At 36.1% G+C, this 20,728-nt stretch overlaps 4 protein-coding genes and 1 pseudogene across 5 annotated transcripts; all 5 read right to left on the bottom strand.

Moving 5' to 3' along the window:
- Positions 1-701: 701 nt before the first annotated feature.
- LOC118029428 (high mobility group B protein 10) lies at positions 702-4,489 on the bottom strand. 2 transcript variants are annotated; one of them, XM_035033306.2, is made up of 6 exons: positions 3,922-4,489; positions 2,887-2,965; positions 2,413-2,575; positions 2,253-2,327; positions 1,096-1,457; positions 702-1,006 (listed from the first exon to the last, which is right to left on the bottom strand). In XM_035033306.2, exons 1-6 carry the CDS (start codon positions 4,110-4,112, stop codon positions 926-928), a joined length of 951 nt encoding a protein of 316 aa, XP_034889197.1. In that variant the 5' UTR covers positions 4,113-4,489; the 3' UTR covers positions 702-925. The 2 variants fall into 2 exon arrangements, with proteins under 2 accessions (XP_034889197.1, XP_034889199.1); XM_035033308.2 differs by having other exon boundaries at positions 2,277-2,327; positions 3,922-4,487.
- Positions 4,490-5,376: 887 nt separating this feature from the next.
- On the bottom strand, positions 5,377-6,236 carry LOC118029430 (photosystem I reaction center subunit V, chloroplastic). Its single transcript, XM_035033310.2, has one exon. It carries the CDS (start codon positions 6,090-6,092, stop codon positions 5,613-5,615), a length of 480 nt encoding a protein of 159 aa, XP_034889201.1. The 5' UTR covers positions 6,093-6,236; the 3' UTR covers positions 5,377-5,612.
- A 643-nt stretch (positions 6,237-6,879) lies between these two features.
- On the bottom strand, positions 6,880-11,354 carry LOC118029429 (uncharacterized WD repeat-containing protein C2A9.03). The gene is made up of 10 exons (XM_035033309.2): positions 11,213-11,354; positions 9,995-10,156; positions 9,721-9,888; positions 9,546-9,632; positions 9,244-9,378; positions 9,040-9,150; positions 8,703-8,794; positions 8,515-8,620; positions 7,693-7,779; positions 6,880-7,606 (listed from the first exon to the last, which is right to left on the bottom strand). Exons 2-10 carry the CDS (start codon positions 10,130-10,132, stop codon positions 7,193-7,195), a joined length of 1,338 nt encoding a protein of 445 aa, XP_034889200.1. The 5' UTR covers positions 10,133-10,156; positions 11,213-11,354; the 3' UTR covers positions 6,880-7,192.
- Positions 11,355-12,111: 757 nt separating this feature from the next.
- Positions 12,112-13,442, bottom strand: LOC118029509 (pentatricopeptide repeat-containing protein At5g66520-like; annotated as a pseudogene).
- A 564-nt stretch (positions 13,443-14,006) lies between these two features.
- Positions 14,007-16,771, bottom strand: LOC118029431 (GPI-anchored protein LLG1). Its single transcript, XM_035033311.2, has 4 exons — positions 16,482-16,771; positions 16,187-16,387; positions 16,036-16,092; positions 14,007-14,565 (listed from the first exon to the last, which is right to left on the bottom strand). The coding sequence occupies exons 2-4, from the start codon at positions 16,281-16,283 to the stop codon at positions 14,210-14,212; spliced, it is 510 nt and encodes a 169-aa protein (XP_034889202.1). The 5' UTR covers positions 16,284-16,387; positions 16,482-16,771; the 3' UTR covers positions 14,007-14,209.
- Between the last annotated feature and the right edge of the window lie 3,957 nt (positions 16,772-20,728).

The following is a 20,728-nucleotide window of genomic DNA, read 5'->3' as shown; positions in this document are numbered from 1 at the left end:
AGGTGTGGAACATATAATTGAGGTCTGCAAAATCCATGTATACATACAACTTATTCATCTCAGAAGTTGGAACTTTTTGGTGGGATGAATTTGTCGGTTTGCACGACTCTTCAGTGCTTGATTTCCGTGACGCCAACCTTCCTCAAGCTATCACTATTGCAGACCTTGGGTGTTCTTCATGACCGAACACTTTGTTTTATTTGTGGTCACTCAGATCACAAGCTTGATCTAGAAAAGGTGCTCTCAAATGGGCCTTTCACCACTATGATTTTTTATTTTACTGAATGACCATCCAGGAAATGATTTTTACACGTTTTCCAGTCTTTTTTATGCATACCCTATGGATATCCAAAATCCGAAATGATCACAAGCTTGATTCACATTGCTTCCTCTTCTTTTGATTCCTTTTATGCTCAAAACATTGAGAATTTGGGAGTAAATAAATCCAAATTGATTGGTTTCTTGGCTAAATATTAGGACATATATTTGCGAAGGAACTTGCACATGCATGAGAAAAACATTTGAAGAGCCCAAACAAGGGCACAAGGAGATGGTAAAAATCATGAAAGTCTGAGAAGGTCAGGGACTTCGCTAGATTTTTCTCCTTGTAAGAGTCAGCTGTTACAAGGAGAACGCCAGAGTTGGTGATACTATAAACTCCTGCATGGGGAAGGGGAGAAGGAATTATAATATACCAAGAATCAACTCATAAAATGACGGTATAAGCATAACATTAACTGATTACAAGTCTACTTGCTCTAAATTCCTTGTGATAATAAACCTCTAACATGGATGCTCCTAAATGCAGAAGTCAGTGATATTTGTAGACTACAAAACAGAACCACTAACTATAGCATCAACCACAACACAACAGAACTACAAAAGAAAATAGAAGAATGTACTCGCGCCTAGATGCGCATGTAAGCTATTGAGCATATGAAGATCTGTACTCCAACATTTCATTCCTGTATTTCTCCTTGTCCCTCAAACCTTTCTCCTGATAAACCTGCATCACAAGAAGAGTAAGGAGTGGAGGACTGAGAATAATTGCGAAACCCCAAAATTAAGATTGAAGATATAAACTATTTTGCTTACCTGCTTTTCTGCCTCCGTGAGGTTGTTCCATAAGAGCCCAATCTTCTTGCTAATGACTTTCTCTTGCCCATGATGTAGGGGCTTTAGCTGGGCATAATGCTCAGTAAAGAAAAAATTGTAGCCACTCCTGTTGGACTTGGGCTGAGAGGGATCACGTAAGGCTAACCGTGATCTCTTCCGGCGCCGGCGAGGAGGCAAATCTGAAGAACGAGAATCCTGAGACTCGTGAAATGTATGAGGAATATGGTATAGGACACCTTTAAGCTGATTAGTGCCCAGGTTCACAGTAACCAGATATCCATTATCAAATTTGCCATCAATGATTCCACTCACTGAACAACCAATCTGCAATTGTTGACTACCTGAGATTGAAAAGGGTCATCACTCTACATGCTGCAGCTATAGATGTTATTAGAGTCAGCATTCAGAAGTCAGAAAATATTCAGCACACAAACAAGAAGGAGAAGGTACCATTGATGCAAAATTTAAAGTAGCATGTTTCCGAAGCAAGATGACAAATAGGAAATAAAATTTCAGTTGTGTTTTTTTCATAATTTTCTTCAAGTATACTATAGCAAAAGCAAACTGCACACTTTTCACAATCACTGAAGAGATAGTTCATTAATAGACTAAGGGATAAGTAATTCAACTCATTCACATCTCTCAACCAGTAATGATGGATCTATTCAGCAACTCAAATTTAGTAAATTGCTTCATGGTGCCTATTGCCCCTTCATAGGCAATTCAGTTGACCAAAAAGTGGGATTAGGATACTCCAGAAGTACAAGAGAGAATCCAACAACACATATCCAGTGAGAAAAAAAATTGAAAATTGAAAATGGCTTTTCAGCTGAGCCATAAACCTCAAGATGTAAAATTTTCAACTACTAGTACACATCCAGCATTGTAATAGTCAAAAGCTATAGACCTTTCCGGAAGATTATCCATACTGAAGGCCACAATATAATCAATTATACTGCCATTTCTTGTTTCTCTTTAAAAAGCTACAAATGAAAATATGCTACTCTGGGTCTATTGAAATCACAAAAAGAAAAAAATTGCAAAAATTAAGCAAAAGAAGATCCAACCCAGACTTTAAGATAGGACAATATATCTACGCCATCACATTGACAGCAGTAGCTGACACATTCCCTTACTATAAAACTGGTTTGTAATGGCACCTTCTTCTTGGGTTGCAGATCCATTAACAAGGCTCCTCCCATTCATTGCATCTGTGAGAACAGAATGCCAAAAGTATATATTGGGTAATTTTGAAAAAAAGGAAAGAGAAAACAACAAGAATATGATCACAATTACCAGTCCCTGAAACTAAAGGAATTTGTTTGTTGAAGTGGTAAACCTGCTCGAAATGATAGAGTAATGATAGATAATGCTTCCTTAAGACAAATGATGCACTGGTAATTGTAGTTGGGAAATTGAAGGCTGTAATCACTTCCTTCCATTTACGATCTGTAATGACCTGTAACCATTTCAAGAGAAATTAAAACCAGAAAAAGAAGAAGAAGAAGAATGCCCTTGAAATAATTTTACAGTACTTCCCACAAAACTTAAAATGACTCCAAAGACACTAATAAGTTCCACATTTCTGTGAGGTTTGCACAATAAATTAGTCAGGCAAGTCATTTCACCGGAAAACTCACACTTAATGCTATCCTTCATTCAGTTGTGAGAAGACGAGGTGAAACAGAATATAAGGTCAGCATACTTTCTAACAGTTTTACATTTGCAAAAAGCTCCTAGACAGAAGATAAAGAAATTAATAACTCATACCTTCTCAATGCCACCACGAGATGTGACCTCCACAAAAAGATGGTGAAGATCAAGAGCCTGTCCTCCCACAGTAGGAACCCTATTCATTAACAAAATTTACATCAAAGATTGTTAATTATACCTCCATCCATTTTAAGAAAGCCATTGATGTTTCAATTTTAATCCAGTTGCACATTAAAATAGACAGGCAATAGGAAATCCTCAAGGATATAGAGTTAAGAGGAAGGGGGAAAAGGTTATACAGTTTGCTACTTAAAATAAGATTGAATCTAGACTGAGAGAATACTATTGAAGCCGAAACCTAACAACATAAAGTCAATAAATCAGTTATAAGGTCCACTTATAAAGTCCTTTGGAATCTTCACTACTCTTTTTTTCCCCTCTAGTAACCAATTAAGGCGTTGTTCTTTAGTTCTTTTGATAGCGATAAATTTCATTGCCTTTTTTTTTTTTCATTTCATTTCATTACTTGCATCTCAACAGTCACTGGAGATCGTCAGCATACCAAAATAAATTACCATAACCACATTCATTAAGAATTGATCAAATCCAAGAAAATTAAAGCAAGTCTTTATGGTCTACAAGTCAAAAACACAAAAGGCATCGCAGAAAAATCCTAGTTCACATTGCATCTTAAAGTTAGTGCTCAAGGAGTAATTCAAATCTTGGAAACATAAAAATCTAGGAGAAAGCAACAAACTTTTTAGCTCGACCATTTTAGTTGAAGTTGGGAAACTAGAAAAACGTACAAATATTCGTCTCTCCACATTGAGGGGTGAAGTTAACCCCAAAAGGTGCTAGATATTTTCACAACCAAACATCAAAAAATCTAATAGCCAGAAAAAAGAAAAGAAAAAACGAAGAAGCAAATATGGCAACTAAAGGAAGCTAGATCATAACAATAAAAAGACATAATTCATGAGATAAACCCAAAAAAACACTTGAAATACAAAGAATCCATCAAATAAGATGGACCCAGATAAAAATAATAATAACATAAACAAATATAAAGGGTTAGCAGGAAAACCAACTTACATGAATTTGGTGCCAAAGGATTGATGAAAAACTTTGAGCTTTTCCCAAAAAAGGTCTGAACTTTGAGCAATATCTTCGTACTTGGCTGTAGCTGGAGGATAGGACCTGAAAGATTGGCCATTTATGCTCTCACTGTGTAATTCTTGTTGCTGAGGTGAAATAGCTGTAGCAGTTGGGTCTCGGGTAGACATTTTTGTTTTGGGTAGACAAAAAAAAAAGGATATAAGTAGACTAATAGAAATTTTAATTTTTCCCTTTTACTTTTACAAGACAAGAACACAAACAGAAAGACTTCAGTTAGCCTATAGATATGAAGATGTAAGAGATAAAAATAAGATTTTTATAAGATTAGAAGAGCACGAAAATCCCAGAAATATTTTGTGAGGTAAATAAAAGAAGAGGGGAGGATTAGAATTAGATCAAAAGCTACTATAAAGTATAAATGGTTGTACTTGCAACTTGCAAATTGAAAGGTTATCATGGTAATTGTATTTCACTTGGTTTGATAGGATAATAATAGAAAATTAGAGCCCTCTCTTTGAGGAAGACTGTAATTAAGGTAGGGGAGTTGTAACTTGTAAGTGATGAGGATGTAAAGAGTAAGGACAAGTGGACAAGAATTTCAAAATTTAAAACTTTTTAAAATTCTTACAATACTTTACTTTATCCTATTTTCAGAGATTTGTTTTCTATTTCAACTATGAATATTTGACCATAAATCTCATTCAACATGGAAAATAATCTTCAAAAGAAAATTATAAAAAAATCATACTAAAAGAGGAGTCAAGTGGCGTGTATCTTGTTTTTACTTTCCATATAAATACAATATAATATCACAATATTAAACTCTAATTATGTTAATAATAATTTTTTTATGTAATTTTCCTGAATGAATTGATTGATTAAGTATACTTAGCAATTTCTAATTTCTTTATATAGTATGTGTTTTGAGTGCCAATTGTATGGTTGTTGTTGTGTGCAATGAGTCCTTCACTCTTGGCTTCTCCGCAAATATATTCATATTCTACAAGTGCAAATATCCTTAGAAAATAATTCCAAGAGGGTGGTGAAAAATATGTATTACAATTTGCAACAATATTGGTTTTATTTCTTATAGTAAAATGCCAATAGTTTTGCTTGCTCGTTTCTCTTTTTCCCTTTGTGTAAAAAGAAATGGAGCACTAGGAAACCAGCATTGGAGCAAGGGCAGCCTAGCATGCACCCCTCTTTAATCTTTAAAATTGATGCTATAATTTTGAACTCCGAAAGTTTTACTTGGAACTCACAGACCTGAAGGCTGCTGGAATGCATTGAAATTCTGTATTTCGCAAAATCAATGCATTGGAATGTGTGCTTTGGGACTAATGCCCTTCTAGTTGGTTGTATTTTCAGCAAGGCACAACCCAATTCATCAATCATCAACATTTGTGGCTCAAGTGCCTCTGCTCCAAAAAATTGTGAAGAGTGCAAGACATTTTGGTGCTTCAATAGAACATCACAAAGCAAGGTAAGTGAACATCACAAAGCAAGGTAAGTGAAGATTACACATAGAGAGGATCATCCAAACCTTTTGAGAGAGAAAAAAAGGTGAAAACCAAAAGGAGAAGAAAGAAGCCTCTCTAATAAACCACTACCACTATACAAGGTTTACATAAGTGAAGCACAATCGATTAAAGAAATGGTGATATGATCTAAAAGCAACATGGGAAGCTGGGGTCCCAGTCATAGCCATTGCTGGCTGTGGCCAAGATGTAGTAGGCAACAATATGGCCAATGGATCCCCAAGCAAGAACATCAACAATGTTGAAACCAACTGGATCATTTGATTTCAGGAGGCTAACATATTCCTTGGCACGCTCATCTCCTGCCTCAAAGTGAGTCAAACCATTCTGCTCAGGCACTTGTTTTGCCACGTTCTCCCTTTGGAAGTTAAAGAACACAAACCTTCCCAAAAAGAGTGATACCCCTGTGCTCAAGCTTATGACCAATGATGGGTTAAGCTCTGCTTTCACAGCTAAGCTTCTTTTTGGTGCAGTGAGGGTGATCTTGGAGAGGGAGGCGGTTTTGGCCTTGGTGAGGGGTCTAAGACCTTGGAATGAGATGTTGGACGGGGTGAGGTTGTGGTGGTGTTTTTGGATGGTGGGTGTGGGAAGCAAGCTAGAGGTTGCCATTGCTGGTGCCTGCCTTGTGAGTTGAAGATAGGTTTGGAGATGATGAGATTGCGCTTTGCTTCATAAAGATCATATATCCCGCTAGTGGTGGTGTAAAGGAAGATTAGTGTTGGAAGGATGGAAGCGATAGGGGAAAGATTTTGGTGGGTGAGATGGTCATGCATCATTGGTTCTTTGTGGATTAGAGATTTTTGGCCCCAAATGGTGACCATGGAATTTGCATGGTCACCCTTTAGGGCCGAAAATCTATTTAATTTTGTTGGCTTTACAGCTCTATTTATTTTTATTTTGTTGGTCAAAGGTAATCATGAAGGATTCGGATTTCCTCAAGAAGCAAAAACAACGATGAGGTCGGTTGCTTTTTCTTGTTAATAGATGCTCCCTAATTCGTTCAATTATCAGTTTTTGTTAGCCCTGAAAATAATCCCACCATCAGCCTTTGCTATTATTGCTTTTGGTTGATCATCTTGAACAACGATAATACTATACGGTACTTACGGGTCCTAAATCAGTCAAGAAACACATGAAGACATAGTGCTACGAGAAGTAATTAACATGCATGTTTATACTGAATCAGAATAAAAAATTGGATTTCTTGATGACGGAACCGGGATTAATAATGGGTCAGCTGCAGATGCTATCCATTCAAATCAGAGTCTTCCAGAGGGTTGGCCCAAAACCAGTGATAGAAGTTAGGGTAAAAGGAAAATATGTGATATCTCGTTTGCACCTCGCAAATTGCAATGGGGTGGGGGCTGGAAAGGAAACAGATCAGAAAGACTGGATATCACGAGAAATAAGATTACATTGGACAGCAGATAGAAAAATTCATCTACCTAAAGAAGCAGAAGTTCAATTCCATGCAATTGTTCACATTGAATTATACATTCTAGCCTTCTGTACATTCCCTCCTTTCTACACATCTTATAATAACCCAACAACAACGGTGGCACCAAGACTAATAGAACCACGAGAACCTAAAATTCCACAATAGTAATACAATATACACCTAAACCTCCTTCTACATTATATGGTTTTATTAGGTTCCTCAATTGCATCAAGGGAAAAAAACCATACCAGCACACATTTCTTCTAGCAACTCAAACAAAGGAATCAAGGTATGAATAGTTCCGGCAACGGCCATACTCAAGGAGACTACCGTATGTGCGATCCCACACTCCAATGTAAAGAGCCTCTGTGTCAGGACTGAATGACACACCAGATATCTCGCCAAAGAAATCGATCTCCTGCTCCTTTTCATACCCATTTTTCACATCATAAACATGCACAAAATCTGCAGGCTCAGCCATTGCCATATATTGGCCATCAGATGTGTATCGAATTGACCGAATTGCACCGAGATTGCCCTTCAAAACAGCAAGTGACTTGGACAGGTTCCGAACATCCCAAATGCGGCATGTTTTGTCCTGGTTCCCAGTAGCAAAAGTGACCCCATCGGGATGCCATGCTGATGCAAACGAGAAATCCAGATGCCCAGACAAGGATGTCACTGTCTGTAAGCATTCAAAATTCAGGTCATCACATATACTCCTTTGTAAAATTCATATTTGTAAAGTTGATGGCAAGGAAAGACTAGTACCTTCCCAGAACTGGAGTCCACCAACATACCATCTGGGTTGTCGCCAACAATTGTTAGAAGCTTTCCATCAGGACTAAGGGAAGTATGCTGCACACATGACAAAAAACAAAACATGCAATAACCATCAAATGTTTATGTTTCCAGTCAAGTAGTTAAAAAACCTGGCCTCAGCCACCCCTACTGTCATGTTAGGCAAGAACTAGGCCACCATGCCTTCCCCAGCAAAACATAACTCAAGAAAACAGTATTTATCCAATCAAGAAAAATGAACTCAAGATTGCAAAGACAATGAAAGAATATGCTTCTGTTTCACTTATCAGTGATAGACTGATAGTCTTCAGACAACAAATTGTTAGCATGTCACCAAATTAATATAAAAAGACAACTGATTCCCTGAATGCTTGCGTGTCACTCCTCAATTAGTGACTGACAAGTAACAAACAACCCACGAGGAGGCTAAAGATGCAACACTATGGTAACAGTTGAAACTGTCCAAAGAGAGCAACAGTTGCAGAACCGGTTAAAGTTTAAACTATGAAAACTTGACATTATATGTGCATTACTAATCTGCACACGTGGAAAACAAATTTTTGATTCATTACTAAGATTTGATCTCCTCTTTCTATAAGAAGAATCCAACCTTTTATCTGAAATGCCACAGATATCAAGATACACACCTGCATATGGTGAGAGAGATGAAACTATGGATGGCATGTTAGGGGGGTCTCATCAGTGCAAGAGTTTAAAGTACCACAGTAGCTAATGGGTTTCTAATACAAGAAATAACATGTTGAATTACCAAACTGGATATTGGTTACTCACGTTCACTGGCCAAGGAAAACGAAAATGCTTTGAGAGCTGGTATTTCTCCATATCAAAATCTCTAACTCCACAGTCATTGTTTGAAGCAGTAAAGTGCACTGCACCACTGGCAATTAAAATAACAAAGGTAGGTTATTTCTGCATTAAAAATGTTATAGTCCACCATCAGCACAATGGAAAATATGTACCTCGGACTATCATAGATCTCAACAGCGTTGGTGATAGCGTTATCATCATAAGTTGTTCTGGAACAAAAGCTTACTCCAGGCCGATCTAGATGCTGCATTCCAATAAAAGCTTGATAATAAGCCTTTTTTTGTTACTACCAGAGAAATCATTAAATCAAATCTCAGAGGTGACATGATTATAGAAACAATTTATATTTCCAAGCAACCAAAACAAGCTGAGAAAGTGCTCACACCCCCATAAAAGTGACATTTATATACCAACACTGGTCACCCATTTTATGAAATCTCTTTATTTCTTTCAAGAAAAAGACTTGCAAGAGCAATATCTTAAACTTACCTTGCAAATAAGCTCTCCCTGGAACCCTCCAGCAACTAGCAAATTATCTTTCACTGCTAGAGTACTAACTTGAGTCTGCGTGAATCCTTCCAACAGACTTCCAGGATGTTTCTAGAAAACAGAACAAATTGATCAATTTACAGAAGAAATCAAATCTGAATACTAATCTGCACAAAGATAAGAGGAAGTAAAGCCAAAACTGACCTCAGTTGGTGCCACATGTCCAGAAACATCAAGAACATCAGCCTTGCTGCAAGTTAAGGAAGACCAATGAATGACAGAGAAATGCGACATAAGGTAGACATCATGCTTTGTTGTAGCCCAAACCAAGTTCCTCAACTGCATCATGAAAAAACCACAGATACATGTATGCAAGTCAATCAAACATTACAACCACTTCAAGCCTATCTGCACTCAATCATACATCTATTGATGTACCAGACTTTCCAGACTCCATGAATTGTCACAACATTTTTCTCTAGAAAAAGCTGGCTTCTCCAACTAACCTGAAAATGAAGAATGGTAGATTTGACAGATCTGGAATTTCGTCTGAACTCATAATACATGCCCCCCTTTTTAGTAATTTTGCAATCCTGCATGAAGAAAAAGAGAGTATAAAACTGTTGAAGTGATCTTGCTGACAGAGAGCACTCTTGGAACAGAGATGAAATAAGAATTCACCTTTTTTGAATCTTCCCCAGAGTGAGGTATATTCTCATAGTTCTTGTATTGTTCTAGCCTGGTTTGCCGGTATTTATCTCTAGTGATGCTAAGCCTCTCCCAAGGAATTCCCTGAATGTCTTTTCCATTTCTAGCATCAGCAGCAGATGTATCAGCTACTTTATTATTCTGCAGCAGAGCACAAAAATGCTTCAAATCCTAAATCAGACCAAAGTTACAGTGGCAAAAATTGTCCAGGATTGCCCACACAAATAATGTAGTAAAGAACACGAACCAGGTAGTCATATTCATCAATGTCAGAGTCTGAGCCCATCTCCCTAGCACGAAACTCTTCATCCATGTCATCATCAACATCTTCCATTTCATATTCATCTTCCATGTATTCAGCATCATCCCCTTGGTAATGGGACATATTTTTCTAACAATTCCACCTACCCTGTAACATCAACTCAAGCCAATCAGTCAAGTATCAACAGAAGCTGATGTAACCATAAAGCAAAATTAACACGCAAACCAATTTCCAAATTTAAAAGATTAAAATGGTTGGAGAAATAATAAAGCTATAGATTCAATGTCTATAGCAAGTAAAAGATTATAGGAATGACTACATATAAGGACTACTGGCACCCAATCATAGTCAACTCATTTAGATACACGAAGATGACATATCACAAATCAACAACAAAAACGATGAAAACAGAACATCCATACATATTCCACGATGATACACAGAAGAAACAGGTAATAACAGTCATAGATTCAATAAACAAGTCAGTCCTCACTGCTAATGTAAATAAAGAAGGTGCTTGAGGTGGAATCAAAATATGAAGTAACGAATTACAATTGTGCAACAACAAACACTGACCCAATGCAGCAAAACTAATTCACCATGACAAAACAATCAACACCAGGAACAAGTAATTACAGAGTGACATCCAAGCATCACAAAACAAAAGGGACCAAATCCCTAGTATTTGATTAGAGAAGCCTTTAATCATAAGCATTCAGTAAGTTAGAAATTAACAGCATTCCATTGTATTACTCTAAAAATCATCAAACTTTAAACAAAGATCGACCAAAAACCAATTCTATATGTTCGCCGACAATAATTTAAAATTAATAGAAAAAATCCAAAATTAGCTCATCATTTCTCAATTCCTAAACAACAAAACACTAAAAAAATTTCAAAACGAAACCATATTCACTAAAACCCCAATTGAATTTCAAAGTCACAAACTTTCAACAAATTGAAGCAAAATCAGGAGAAAAAATAAAACGCCATCTTAATTATGATTACAAATACAAAAAGGGATCGCAAAACTAGACCAGAGGAATCGATATAAACCCTAACGTAGGTAACTTTTAACCCAAAAAATAAACTGAAAGAAAAAAAGTAATAATTTTGAACGAGTTTTGTACGTTATGGGGACCAAAATTGAGGAACCCTGAGATCGCGAGAAGAGAAATAGGAAATGAAAGAGAGAAATGGCACCTGCGGGTGAGAGTTGCAACTTTGAGGATTGGAGAAAGGGAGCTCCTTTGTCGATCTAGAGGGGAAATATAAAATATCAGAGCTAAATAATACTAATAATGGCATTATTAAATAATAGGAAAATGTTTTTATCTATACCTTATGGTAGATAGATAATAATTTGTTAGTTACCCCTTGGACCTATCCCTTAATTATTATTAAATATTATATATACACTTTTTTTTATTTTTTTACATATTAATTACGATTAATTTTTTTTTAATAATATTAAATATGTATCTTTTATATTGGTTTGGTATGTTTAGAAAGAAATTAATAAAATCCTCTTGAATTAGTGGTTTCAAAATTATAAAATGATGTTATTGTTTAATAACACCATCTTGAGCTACTACTAATATAGTTTCATTATTCATTTTTTTTATTTGTATAATAAAAACAGTAATTAGTTATTTATTCAATAAAAAAATAAATTTTTATAGTGCAGCTCCATATGTGAAATAAATAAATATATATATTGGTACAAATATATAAAAGTGCATGCCTAACTCAATAGTAAAAGGCTTTGTTGAGAGAATAAGAGGCTATTACAAGACAAAAGATCTTAATAGAGAGAAATACAATGCTAGAAACATATAGCTCATGTTTATTTTTCAAAACATTGTTTTTATTTATTCTAAAATGATTGTTTTATGAAAAATTAAGGAAATATGTTTGCTAAATAAAAAAAAAATTAAAATGAAAAACAAGGTATTTATTCACTTAAATTGAAAATATTAAAAGAAATTATCATAATAGTTAAACAAACAAAACTTTTATTTTTTATACTAGATAATTTAAAAAAAAATTATTTTAGTATTTTTCGTTTTTTACAAAAAAATGAAGAACTAGAAAATGCGTCTTCTTAAGGAAATAATTTTCATTTCTAGTTAATAATGCATTTCTTGAGCTTTTTATTTAAAAAAAAATTAAAAAACTATTTTTTTCATAAGTAAACACAACTATAAATTTCTATTTCTATGTCCATTTTATAAATTTTTTTTTATAAATGTTTCTTTTCCACTCCAAATCATTAATCATTGATGTTTGAAACTATAGACTTGATTAGTCCGTGGTTGACTCAGATTTTACTGAGTCAAAACTTCACTATTATTCATTGATTTTTTTAAAAAAATTTCTAGTCAGAATGATAATTTTTTTAATTTATTATTCTTAAAAAAAAATTGTCGACCCTCCTGTTACCAGATAATCGAGTTAGGTTGTTCTGTCATTGAAAGGATTAGTTCTTCTGCCCTTGCCAGCAGCCCCGCACGGCCAAGGAGGTCTACCATGCATTCATAGCTTCAACAGGTCGTCTGATTCCAAAATCATGTTTCATTCGACTGAAATATTGCCGGCCCTCTTCAACACAACCAGCATAAGAGCAGGATGATAGCATGGCGACAAAGATGACTTTATTTACATGTATCCCATCAGCAAGCATCTCATCAAGCAGTCGAAAAAAATTTTTAGCTTGGCCATAGATGGCAAAAGCTGAAATCTTAACTCCCCGTGTTACAATGTCTCTAGGGCATTTCCTGAAATAATTCATAAGCACAACACTCAATGCTGCCACACTTTGCATTCATATCGATGAGAGCAGTACTGAGTTTAGTGCCCGTAAGAACTCCAGTTTTATGCCTGTATCCATCTTCCCTGATGCTAAGCTCCTAATTGTCCACAAGCAAAGAGCAAACTCACTAGTGCTGCTTCATTTGGCAGGATATGTGAAACTATCGTATCTTGAAAAGGAGCTAATGCCTCAGCATGCATACCATTCTTTATATATCCTGTTATTAATGCACTCCAAGATGCTGCATCGTTTGCTGCTGTGTTATCAAACATTTTTCTAGCCTTGTCTACATGACCCTCGCTCAAGTAACCTGAAATCATGGCATTCTTAGGAAGCATATTCTCTTCTGAGAATTCTCCAAGAACACCTTCGGCGTCATCTATGCTTCCTGAATTTGTGTACATATGAATTAGGGAACTATGGATGTGGGTATCTGGTACTATTCCTGCCTTAATTATCTGGAAATGCACTTGTTTTCCTTCAAAATGAGCTTTCAAATGGAAGCATGCTTCAAGGACAAAGATGTGTAGTGTAGTTGTCTGGTAAAAGGTAACCAGGTAGGAATTCATCATACAGTAACAAAGATTCATGAGGAAACTTACCCATTCTTAGGCCCTCTAAAACACGTCAGGAGAAGGTATTCTCTCAAGATCGAACAGCATAACAGATCTGCAACATTGTAACACAAGACTCGAGGAGCCTTCTATCACTTGAGGGATGATGACCAACAAACTGCGCATGTAATTATTTTACTTCCTGGAAGTTGTGGCGCGTTTCAAGTGAGATAATAGTAGCTGGTGTTCTAGTTGAACAAGTGAGTCGATTTCCCTCCATGAGATGAGGAGAGATTGTTAGAGGAGAAGCCATGTGGTAGTTGCAATTGCTGATATTGAAGAGGTTATTTCAATTCCCACAGCTGCAGCCAATGCTGCTTGCAGCTAGTTAAGGATGGAGTTGTCTTCCACAACCGGCTCAAACTAGAAAATATCTCACAGCTAGGCAAAGATGACAGTTGTTGCTGATATAAAATGTTTTTTGATAAGCATGGCATCATCTATTCATTGCCACGAACAAAATCAAAGGATGAAGATGATTCATATGAAGACAATACCATCTCAGGTACACAGCATGAGGGCACAGGCAATTTTGGCATCAAAAGGGCAAGTTGATATCTGAAGAAACAAATTGGAGGAAACCTTGAATTTATAGATTGAAGTATTTTTAATGGGAAGAATACATATTTTAATTCTTTTTTCGAGTATGCCTAAATAAACAGTTTTAGATGTAGCATCTACAGAATGGAATGAGAATTTTCTCTCCCAAGGTTAAAAGAAATTATTGCGGGGAAAAAAAGAATGATAAAAAACATTTTAAGGCCTTCAAAATAATTAAAATAACACCACTATGAAAACAGCTAAAAGAATCAGCAGCAAGGGTGGACCATGCATAATCTGACTCCCATTTTTGTCACTGGCCGGTTCTGATGGCGGTGGTGCAGGGCATTCAAGTCCCAGCTTCCCATCTTTACATTCGTTGGAAAAAAGACCAGGAGGATATTTCCCATTGAGGTTAATGTAGCTGAACATGATTGTTGCGCATTCATTGGTCAAGTCATTAATCAAATTTGCGTAAGGACAGGCAAACTCCTTAAATGATGCACAACAGCTACTCGGAGGATACTGAGGTCCTTTACATTGGCTTGTGATGATTGTGTAGTTCAGAAACTCAAAGTTTACAGGGCAAGCTGCAGATAAAGCAAGACAATACATTGCCATCAGCATGCTATCTAAAGCAGAACGATACAACCTATTAAAATCTGGAAAATAATTGTTGGCTTCTTTGGCAAGACTAGAACAACATTGTGTAACCTATGTTTCTCTAATTGTATAAAAAAACTGCAAAAACAAACCCTCAAGAAAACAAACAGAACACGTTGCATCTTAAAAGAACAAATCAACAATGGAGAATCATTGACATGCATTCAGAGATCAACAAAATTTGCAGTTATCATTTGGATATATTGTGCTAGCAGATTATGACATCAGAACCAAACACAATGACCAGAATTGGGAATGCATGACCAGCTTGCAAGGTCATATTAATAGCTCTATTCGAGAATGATACAAGTCATCTCCTCCCCCATGTAATTCCTTTGAATTTGACTTTAACTGTGTGATAGGTGGGTTCATGAGAGTACAGAACCAATCAGCGAGAATTTGTAGACCACATTAATGTGAACATGAAGTTTCAGTATCAAGGCTTCTAGTGAACACTTTTGTGATCTTTTAATGTCTCTCATTGATCTGCTTGAATCCATTCAACTGTAAACTTCCAAAGTCATTCCTCTTACAAATCCCATCACCCCAAAGCTTCTAGACTGGTAAATAGATTGAAACTAGCTGCCAAGCAGCTGGAACCAAACAACAAGGATATTCTTCAAAATACTCAGTCCCGTTAGCTGTCACAAAATCTTTTAATATTTAAGCTTCAAAATTTCCCAAGTGATTTTCTGACTTCACTAACACTGGACACACCAGCATGTCCTTGAGGGAAAAAGAAAAAAAGAAGAAGAAGAAAAGTCCAAGTATGCTTCCAATCACCAAGCTTGCAAGTGTATATACTGTCTAATTGTTATCAAATAAATATGAAGTAATATCTCCTCCAAATTCACAAAGATATGCATGCATGATGATTTGCAGAGGAAGATCTGCAACATTGAATACCTAAGTTGTTGCAGTAATGCAAGAGTAATCAAACTTGTGTAAGCACTTCAAAGAATTTAAAATAACTCAAGCTGTGAAAGTGTAAAACAAACCATGTGTGTTGACGGATCAACAGTGGAAATGAAATAGTACATAGGTGATAATAACTTTCCACAAGAGCTTTTAGCAAACACGACTGGGCAATAAAGATTACAGTCCTTGTAGTTTTATTATATCCAATAGAATATCATGAGGTTGAAGTGATGATGAAATTTCCTTTAGAAACCCTACCAAAAGGACTTTGACCTTTGAGTACCAGAGGAGAGAAAACTAAAGATAAACCTAGACACCTCAAGCATGATTGTTAACTCAAACAAAATGGGGCGCATAACAAAAGAATAAAAACTGGAATCCCTTACATCACAGAAGAAAGCATTATTGTGATCACAATCTAGAGAACCCAAAACAAAATTTGACCAAAATTGAGCAAATAAGTAGTTAAAAAAGGAAACCTTTCTTAGTCTGAAGAAGATTCCTGCCAGTAGAAGCATGAGATTCAAAAACACCATCTGCATCCAAATAAACAAAGAGAGACACAGCATAAAAAATGGATATTTGTAACAAAAATCAAAAGCAAGCATACTTGAAAGTGAAAGTAAGTACCTGAAATGAAAGTAGAAGCCAAAGAAGGAGAAGCAAAGAGACCCCTCAAGAGAAAGAAGAAGAAGAAGACAATTCTACAGCAGTGATTCAACCTCATCTCCCTCGTAAAGTTTCAATCTTTCTAAGTTCCTTTCGTTCTTTCTTTCTTCACTTCAATATATCTATCTCCTCAACCCTTGGATTAGCACTGTTTTTCGAGATCTAGACAGAAACATAAACGTATGTAAGAAAAAAAAACACAACTAATATAAGTACATAATAGAATAAAAGGAAGGCGAAGACAGTTGATGCTTACAGTTTGTATATCTGAAAATAACTATTGCTATGAGCTATCAACTATATAAAAGTGGGATACAGCAAAGAACGCTAAAACTGGGGTCACCACTCACCATCCTATTTCCTATTTCCTCCTCAAGTTTATATGCTTTATTAATGAGAGAAACAAATTAACTAATAGATATTATAAATTATCTATTATGGTTATGGTGGCTCTCCTTCTTGTCCTTGATAGTTAGTTCATCAATCCAGGGGTGGTCAAGCAGGCAAAGACTAAATCCAGACTTGTTGTCTCTTGTCCTTTCTGTTTTTTTTGTTGAAGCTTGGTACCTAAGCTAGCTCAGAATTTACTTAGCAGTAATTCACTGTTGTATTATTTCTTTGTTTTAGCTGAGATTATTATCTAGTGTAGGATATGCTTTTGATTTCTTTGTTAAGATTATCTAGGATTGAATTAGCTTGTAAACATCTCCTTAAATAAAGGAGAAGAAGGCAGGCACGTTTCTTGTTATTGTTTTTCATTCAAATTATGTTTCTCTTTTCCTATAAATAAAAGACTTGGGATGGCAGTAACCAACAACACAATTCTGTTCTTTGTTCTTTATATTCTTTTATCAAAGCTCTGTGTTCTCTTAAAGTTTTTTTTTCTTCTCAATCGTGAACTTAGTGCATTGTTCTTTTCTTTCATCAGTAAATGCAGGGCTGTTCTTTATAGTTCTTTATATTTCTACAATTGGTATCAGAGCTCTTTTCTGATCTTTGAAGGGATTCTTTGTGAGTGAGAAACACGAGAGTACTGTGAGGATAAATCAAAGTTTTTTTCTTTAAGGGTTGGTGAGTGATACACGAGAGATTAAGTGAGTTTTTTAAGCAATGGATTCTGCAAATTTTCCAGCAAAAACACCACTGTTTACGGGGCAGAACTTTGGTGTGTGGGCTGTAAAAATGGAAACCTATCTCAAAGCTCTTGATTTATGGGAGATAGTGGAAAGTGATAAGCAACCTACTCCTCTAGGCAACAATCCCACAATTGCACAGATGAAGTTCTTTAATGAAGAAAAGGCAAAGAGATTCAAAGCTCTTTCTTGTCTTCATAATGCTGTAAGTGAAGACATCTTCATGAGGAATATGGCATGTAAATCTGCCAAGGAAACATGGGATAAATTAAAAGCAGAATTCCATGGTGATGAGAAATCAAGAAGGATGCAGATTCTGAATCTGAGACGACAATTTGAAGGTCTGAAGATGAAAGAAAATGAGAGCATCAAAGATTTCTCTTCTCAAATTTTGAAACTTGTGAATCAAGTAAGACTCTTGGGAGAAGATTTTCCAGACTCTAGAATTGTAGAGAAAGTCTTAGTGAGTTTGCCAGAAAAGTTTGAACACAAAATCTGTTCTTTAGAAGATTCTAAAGATTTTTCTAAGATAAGCCTGCAAGAATTGGTGAATGCATTGCAAGCTGTGGAGCAAAGGCAAGCACATAGACAAGAAGGATCAAGTGAAGGAGCTCTTGTTGTAGTTTACAAGGATAAATGTCGGGCAAAGAATTTTTTCAGAAATAATCAAGAAGGAAAAAGAGAAAAAGGGAGAGACTGGAAATCTGCTAACTGGCAACAGAACAACAATAACAGTTTCATGAGGGGGAAAGAGAAGAAAGAACAGTTTCCTGCTTGCAAATATTGTCAGAAAACTAATCACCTTGAAGCCTGGTGTTGGCTCAAGAATGCTCAATGCCGAAAATGCAAGCAATTTGGTCACATCCAAAGATTCTGTAAAAATAAAACAGAAACTGAACAACAAGCACAAATAGCCGACTGTTCAGAAGTCAAAGAAGAACTTCTATTCATGGTCACAATTCAGGACATGTGTAATTCAGCAGAGACAAAAGACTCATCATGGCTCATTGATAACGGTTGCACTAATCATATGACAGCAGACTTAAGCTTATTCAGAGACTTGGATAGAAGCTATCTGTCTAAAGTCAGAATTGGCAATGGAGACTTTGTGAAAGTTGAAGGAAAAGGAGCAATTGTAGTAGAAACACTGTCAGATACAAAAATTCTTAAAAATATTCTTTATGTGCCTAAGATCAACCAGAATCTAGTTAGTGTGGGTCAATTGATTGAATCTGGATATTCAATAGTTTTTAATGATGGAGTGTGTGACATTAAAGATAGAAATGGAATGCTTTTACTTTCTGCAAAAATGATGAACCGAAGCTTTAATGTTAATTGGAATGAAGTGTGTTTAAGTGCTAATACTTATGAGTGCACGGAATCTGTTATTTGGCACAAACGGCTGGGACACTTCAATTATGCTACTCTAAGAAGAATGGCTGACCAGCAGATGGCTCATGGGTTGCCAAATATTCAGGAGCAACAAACTATATGTGAGGCTTGTCAGCTGGGAAAACAAACCAGAACTGTTTTTCCTGACAATGCTTACAGGGCAGCATCTAAACTCCAGCTTGTACACACAGATGTGTGTGGACCTATGCACAATGAATCATTAAATGGTTCAAAGTATTTTCTTCTATTTATTGATGATTTTAGCAGGTATTGCTGGGTTTGTTTTCTAAAATCCAAAGCTGATGTGTTTGCTGAGTTTGTTAAGTTCAAGGCAGCAGTTGAACTAGAAACAGGAAACAAATTGAAGACCTTGAGATCTGACAATGGAGGAGAGTATACCTCTAGACAATTTGAAGCATACCTTGCAAAAGAAGGGATTAAACACCAGCTGACTGTTCCCTACACACCACAACAGAATGGTGTAAGTGAAAGAAGAAACCAAACATTGATGGAGATGGTTAGATGCTTGCTCTATGAGAAGAAGTTGCCATTGAAATTCTGGGCAGAAGTAGTAAACACAGCAGCATACCTTATAAACCGAATGAGTTTTGGCAGATAAAACTCCTTATGAACTCTGGTATGGTTTTAAACCCAGTATTGATCATTTAAAAGTGTTTGGAAGTATTTGTTATGTTCTGAAACCTGAAGTCAGAAGAAGGAAACTTGATCAAAAGGCTGATATAGGGATTCTTATAGGCTATAGTACAAATTCTAAGGCTTATAAAATCTATGATTTGAATGTTAACAAAGTGGTGGTTGCTAGAGATGTCAAAGTTGTAGAAAATGCAGCTTGGAACTGGAAAAATTCATCAAATAAAGAATCAAAACCGATGCAACAAGATGAGTTGGATGCTGCAAACATGATTGATCAACAAACAGATGTTGCTGGGAATATTGAGCAACAAACTGACTTGGATGCTGCAGAAAACAGTGATGATCAACCAGTAAGAGGGACAAGATCTCTATCAGATATCTATAGCAGGTGCAATGTAGCCGAGGCAGAACCAGTAAATGTTGAAGAAGCCATGAACTCTCAAGTTTGGATAGCAGCAATGAAGGAGGAGCTTACAATGATAGACAAGAATCAAACATGGATGCTAGTTGACAGACCAGCTCATAAGAAGGTAATTGGAGTGAAATGGATTTTCAAAACAAAAGTAAATGCAGATGGTAAGATCAACAAGCATAAGGCCAGACTTGTAGTGAAAGGATATTCACAAGAGGCAGGGATCGACTTCACAGAAACTTTTGCTCCAGTTTCCAGACATGAAACAATGAAACTCCTGCTTGCTCTAGCAGCACAAAACGGTTGGTATATATTTCAATTGGATGTTAAATCTGCATTTTTGAATGGTGTGCTAGATGAAGAGATTTATGTTGAGCAGCCTGCTAGCTTTGAAAAATCTAATTCAACAAACAAGGTTTATTTACTGAAGAAGGCATTGTATGGATTGAAACAAGATCCTAGAGCTTGGTATAGCAGGTTGGATAATCATCTCTTAAGCTTGGGATTTAACAGGAGCATGAATGAGGTAACTTTATATGTGAAGCATGCTGCTGGACATAAACTAATTGTATCAGTTTATGTTGATGATTTGCTAATCACACGGGATAAGGAGCAGCTTGTAGAGGAATTCAAAACCAATATGAAAGACATGTTTGAGATGAATGAACTTGGTTTGTTGACTTATTTTTTAGGAATGGAAGTAACCCAAACTGATCAAGGTTACTTTCTTTGTCAAAAACGTTTTTCCTTGAAAATACTGGATAGTTTTGCAATGAACAATTGCAAGCCAGTAAGCACTCCTATGATACAGGGGCAGAAGCTAATGAAAGAGGATGGCTCACCAAAAGCTGATGGGAAAATGTACAGGAGTCTAATTGGAAGTTTGTTGTATTTAACAGCCACTCGTCCTGA

Source organism: Populus alba, chromosome 11 (assembly GCF_005239225.2).
Source record: "Populus alba chromosome 11, ASM523922v2, whole genome shotgun sequence".
Classification (NCBI taxonomy): Eukaryota; Viridiplantae; Streptophyta; class Magnoliopsida; order Malpighiales; family Salicaceae; genus Populus; species Populus alba.
Note: the sequence above shows the minus strand (reverse complement) of the source record. Positions and strands in the feature narration are given on the sequence as shown.